This window comes from Sinocyclocheilus rhinocerous, unplaced genomic scaffold (genome assembly GCF_001515625.1).
Source record: "Sinocyclocheilus rhinocerous isolate Xijiao unplaced genomic scaffold, SAMN03320098_v1.1 scaffold13220, whole genome shotgun sequence".
NCBI lineage: Eukaryota > Metazoa > Chordata > Actinopteri > Cypriniformes > Cyprinidae > Sinocyclocheilus > Sinocyclocheilus rhinocerous.
In genome coordinates, this window is record NW_015647604.1 from 1 (window position 1) to 5,670 (window position 5,670).

Consider the following 5,670-nt stretch of genomic DNA (forward strand, 5'->3'; position numbering starts at 1 on the left):
GTTAAATCTTCTGTTTATTCAGCTGCAGCGATAGGCATTTCCTGAATTTCTTCTGCGAGGCGTATTTGGAGTTTCAGCTCGAGAGCGCCCTCTGGCCTTCGGATGGAGATTTACTGCTGATAAGATACGCATGACAATCGCAGCTTCTGCCTAATTGCGATTTATTGCCTTTGCGATTTCATTTTCTATTAATTGTGCAGCCCTAAAACCTGCATTAATTTCTTCTGATGAAAAAAAAAAAGATATATTTAAGAATGTTTGTATCCAAGAAAACTTGTCAGTAACCGGGCACCATTCACTTCCGTAGTATTTTTTTTTCTACTATGGAAGTTAATGGTGCCTGAAAACTGTTTGGTTACAAACACTCTTCAAAATATCTTCCTTCAAATTCAGCAGAACAAAGATACAGGTTTGTAAAAACTCAGGTAATGATGACAGAATTTTCATTTTTGGGTGAACTATCCCTTTAAAGTTTTGAAAACTGGGTTCAAAGTGCATGTTATTGAAAAGGATACCGACTGTAAACTACAAAAACACAATTTTGTGAAAGCGGTAACATCAAATGCATGTGTAATACTTATACTTAAGTAATACTTATAGTTCAGTCTATAGGCATATATTGTTTCTTCACAAAGTGAAGCTTCATAGTAGGGCTGCACGATTAATCGAAAGCGATTGTCATGCACATTTTGTTAGTAAAGCCGGTTCTGTAATCAGAAGGAAATCATCATCACGTGCTTTCAGATGGAGCAGCATTTACTACACAGAGCCGTAGTTCACTGACAAGTTACGCAAAAAAAATCGCAGACGATTTTATTGCGTGATTCTGAAATCGAAGAAATCGTTCGCGATAATGACAGCTGTTTGCATAGCTTCTCAGTGAACTACGGCTCTGTGAAGTAAATGCTGCTCCATCTGAAAGCATGTGAAAATACCACATTTAATAACATATTTTTACTCCAAACTCACTTCATAACGTCAGTCGAGTGTTTGAAATAAATCCTTCTCTGAGATGACGTGGCTTCTTACACAGAATAAGGCACGCAAAATATTTCATAGTATTCTAAGCAGTGATAAAGGCATTGCATTATAAACATACTTTATTTTAATGAAAATTACAATAGTAATAACTCAGATAAACCATATATTGTCATAATCAAGTTGAATCAGTTGAATCTTCAGCTGCAGCGATAGGGATTTTCTGGGTTTCTTCTGCGAGGCGTATTTTGTGTTTCTCTTGTTTCTCTGCCTCTGGCCTATGGATGGAGATTTACTGCTGATCACAGAACCATGCTTCACTGAAAGATACGCATGACAATCACAGCTTCTGTCGAATCGCGATCTCGATCTCGATTCCATTTCGATTTATCATGCAGCCCTAATCAATAATGCTCTTTAATCTCTGGCAGGGGCCACTCCGGCCTTGACGCTCCCTCACGGACAGCTAGACTAACAGAGCAGGCCCGCTGAACTCCATCACCAGTCTTAAATGGGCCAGAAAATACTTCAAGTCCCAAACCGGCTAGCCTGCTAACTCTGTGTTAATGCGACATTATTACGGCACAATCGCAGAAAGCTTCCTCAGCATCTACTGCAATATTTCAGCATGCATCAGGAATATGAAACTTTTTTTTGGAATTACAGAAGAGCTTGCTATTTTAGGAACCTGATTTGGTTCCCCTGCAGCATAATGAACAACAATCATTCATAACATGCTGATTTAACGGTTACGCAACCTTTCTTCATGAATCAGACCTGCACCACGTAGGCTGAAGCTTTGTGACAAATAACTACCCAAAATTGTGTGGGCACACAGAGCAATGAGAAAGATGCATTATTTTCAGTGGGCAATAATATGGAAGTGATATTATATTTAAAAAATTTACAACAGCCATTTGGCCCTCACATGAGCTGAATGTGTCTTTGAATGGACATGTAAGTAAGTGGGTGTTGTAAGAAGTGTGGGGATGACAAGACTGAGGAAATGCATTAAGAACAAGCAACCCAACAAAAGACTAGAGACGATGCACAATTTCTGATACCTTGAGGCTGCCCCCTAGTGGCACAGTATTACACTATAGAAAAAATGTTTTTGTCAATCATTAGGTCACTGTAAAAACAACTTTTCAGAAAATGTTCTCAAGACAAGCCTTTCAATTTGAGTCTGTGGAATTCGGGATTAAATGATTGTGCAGCGATTTGTACAAATAAAGACATGTTTGTGAATAAAAATGGTCTGTTCTGCATTAATATATTATAAATTGCTCGTGCAAAAAGGAACCCATGCATTTGTGAATCAGGTGACACGCGTTCATTTATCGACTTCTTGTTCGAGTCGATCTTGTTCGGTTCATTTGGATTTTGAGACTTCATTTTCGCAGTTTACAGCATTTCAGATACACACACACACAAATACCTACAAACAAGGCTCAGTGCAATTCATTAACGTATACACGATTTGAAAAATTTGCAAATGTGCGTTACTACACCGAAACAAATGCTTTTCAACTAGTGTCGGCAGAATTAAGAATTACATTAATGTGCAGCGTTTAAAGTCATTTTGTGAGTATAAATGTTCTACTTTATATTAAAATGTCATAATTTCCGCGTGCAAAAAGGAATCCGTGCATGTGTGGATCAGGTGGCACGCGTGCATTTATTGATTTCTTGTTCGAGTCGATCCTGTTCGGTTCATTTGGATTATGAGACTTACTTTTCCGCGGCTTTTAACATCGACGATCCACACGCAACTGGCTTTCACTGAAAGGCAAAGCAGGCAGCTACCACTAGGTGGCAGTCGCAGTACAGAGCTGGCATATGCCTGCCTACTTGCCTGGTTTGAGGCGATACAAGACATTCATTGTTCGCATTCTCCCGAAGAACCTGTAAAACATCTAGGAAAATGGATAATGCCATTTTAAACCAACAAGCTGGTTGGGTAAGTAAAACAAATATCATAACTACATAACTGGATGATAAATCTTTAAGCTTACTTGACTCATACTCGTAATGAAGTTAATGTTTACTTCTTCGTGTAACATTGTATTACATTTATGTAAACATGGTCTAATTTACGGTAAGTACAAATGTAATTTTTTTATAAATTTCTCTTTATTCCATTTCATTTTAGGAATTACTACATGACCACATTCTGGAGAGATTACTTACACGGGTTACACATGCTCTTCAGCAACCCCAGCTTGACATAGACTATTTGGAATTTGTATGTAGGCAGGAAGTAGTATTTATTGATGCTGTGGCACAGCATGTGCATGTGTCTCAGGATGTGACCGAAAGATTAACTGAACTACATAATGCAATCCAGAATCACAGACGCTCACAAATTTCACATTCAGTTGTTCAGGTGGAAGGACAAAGTGCAAGTGGGCGTCCAAGGATTGTAGTGCCTACAGATCACATTGCCTATCTTCTGGAGATTGGACTCCCTGTAATAACTATTTCACATTTGCTGGGTGTTTCCCGGGCTACACTCTTTAGGAGAATGGCTGAAAACAATCTATCAGTTAGGGGACTGTATAGTACCTGCACTGATGCAGAACTTGATGGACTTGTTTCCCAAATCAAAGAAAGAATGCCACATGCAGGCTACAGATTGATTAAAGGAACACTGAAGGCGCAAGGTCATCGACTGCAGTGGAACAGAGTAAAAGCAGCAATGCACCGAGTGGATAGTCTTGGGATTCTCACAAGAATGACTCAGTTGGGATGTGTCATCAGACGAACATACTCAGTGCCATGCCCAAAGTACTTAGTACATATAGACACAAATCATAAGCTTATCAGGTAACCTGAGTATTCTCATAACAGTAAATGGAATATGCTCAATAGACTTGAATGTCTGTTTTAATGATATTTATAACATTATACAAGAGTTTACAATTCAAAAGCATTATGTTTTTCTACAGGTACAATATAGTGATCTTTGCAGGAATTGATGGTTTTTCACGCAAGGTGAGAAAGCATACACAGCCAAAGCTATTTCAACCACACTTTCGATCTAAAAGTACAGTACATACTGGATATAGGTGCTTAAAGTGCTTCTGTCATTTGTATAGATAATGTACCTGAGAGCTGCAGACAACAACCGATCTGACACAACCCTACTTTTCTTCAGTCAGGCTGTTGAGGAATTTGGATACCCACTGAAGTAAAACTAATTTTTTCTTTTACAATCAAATAATATATATATATATTTTAATTTATTTCCCATACACTAGTAAGTCAAAAACATTGTAAGTTTAATACATTAAGTTTGACATAATATTAATTACATTTTATTAATATTCTTTTAATGAGATAAAAAAAAAAAAACTCTTCATTTTATATTTTAAATTCCAAACAACTAGGGTGTTTGGCAATAAATAAATATATTTTATTGTTTAGAGTGCGAGCTGATCAGGGAGGAGAGAATGTTGGAGTGGCTCGTCTGATGTTTTCTGTACGTGGGCCAGACAGCAACTGCTTTATAGCAGGCAAAAGTGTGCACAATCAGAGGCAAGATAGATTCATCTAAGATAATTTAAATGTCTAATAGACCTTGAATTACTACTTGAAAGACTTGTAATGTAATAATGTAATTTGTTGTTTGTAATTTGTTTTTTTTAATTAAGAGTTGAGAGGCTGTGGCGTGATCTCTGGATGGGAGTCACCAGTGTGTTTTACCAAATCTTGCACACACTAGAGGAACAGGACATGCTAGATTTGAGCAGCAGTCTTCACCTGTTGTGCTGCCATTACGTATTTTTGCCCCGACTGCAAGCCAATCTCAGTTTGTTCCGTGAGGGATGGGACAACCACCCATTGAGAACAGAGCAAAACCTCTCACCAAACCAACTGTGGGGGGCTGGTCAGATGGAACATCCCATTGCCAACCCAGAGGTACTGAAGCAGTTGCACAGAAAATTTTTTTTTTTTAATCCAAATGTTACAAACCACAATGATTGTAATAATTAAATCAACTATTATTAATATAATTGTTTGGAATAACACAGTGAATCTTTCCCTGTTTGTTTAATTTCAGGAGATGACCATTCCTTACATCAACTGGGAGGACAGTGGGTATGTTGTGGATCCACAAGCTGTGGTGAATGTTCCACAGTTTGACAGCCCTCTAACTCCTGAACAAGTGGAGCAGCTGAGAGAACATATTAATCCTCTACAACCCTCTGAGTCCAATGGCATGGACATTTTTTTGAGTACAGTTCAATATGTAGAAAATTTGCTTGCTGAAAATTAGATATCTTGTTGCATGAATTTTTGCTGCTTTTTAGTTTATTTTCTAACAATTATACCATTTTTATTTTACCAGCAGATGTCATTTAATCAAAATAAATAAAATGGAGTTATTGGATAAGATTTTTATTGACCATAATCACAGTGAACATCAAGTCCTCATATAAAACCTTTACTGCACAAGGCCAGCCAAGGGTCATGCAGTGCCCAAGTAGAATTCTGTTGAACTACAAAATGTAAAACCAAAAAGTGGGTGAACAGCCTAAATTAGACATTTCAGTGCGAAGAAGTGCAATAACAATTATAATACTGACATATTTAATAAATGAGCAACAGTAACAAGCAACATTCTCATTCTAACATCTAAACAATGCCAAAACCACTCTCCACAGACTGCAGACATACCATCATGTCAGC

General features: G+C 37.7%; 1 protein-coding gene across 1 annotated transcript; it reads left to right on the forward strand.

The window, feature by feature from the left end:
• Nucleotides 1-3,743: 3,743 nt before the first annotated feature.
• Nucleotides 3,744-5,325, forward strand: LOC107709330 (uncharacterized). Its single transcript, XM_016513779.1, has 5 exons — nt 3,744-3,972; nt 4,077-4,168; nt 4,405-4,515; nt 4,632-4,899; nt 5,042-5,325. Exons 1-5 carry the CDS (start codon nt 3,856-3,858, stop codon nt 5,255-5,257), a joined length of 804 nt encoding a protein of 267 aa, XP_016369265.1. The 5' UTR covers nt 3,744-3,855; the 3' UTR covers nt 5,258-5,325.
• The last annotated feature ends 345 nt before the right edge of the window (nt 5,326-5,670 follow it).

What these genes read in the sequence shown, in the direction of transcription:
- LOC107709330 (XM_016513779.1), top strand. Translation starts at nt 3,856, where the DNA reads ATGTCTGTTTTAATGATATTTATAACATTATACAAGAGTTTACAATTC. An exon ending in TTGATGGTTTTTCACGCAAG is followed by an intron (nt 3,973 to 4,076) that starts GTGAGAAAGCAT and finishes TCATTTGTATAG; the next exon opens with ATAATGTACCTGAGAGCTGC. An exon ending in GAATTTGGATACCCACTGAA is followed by an intron (nt 4,169 to 4,404) that starts GTAAAACTAATT and finishes TTTATTGTTTAG; the next exon opens with AGTGCGAGCTGATCAGGGAG.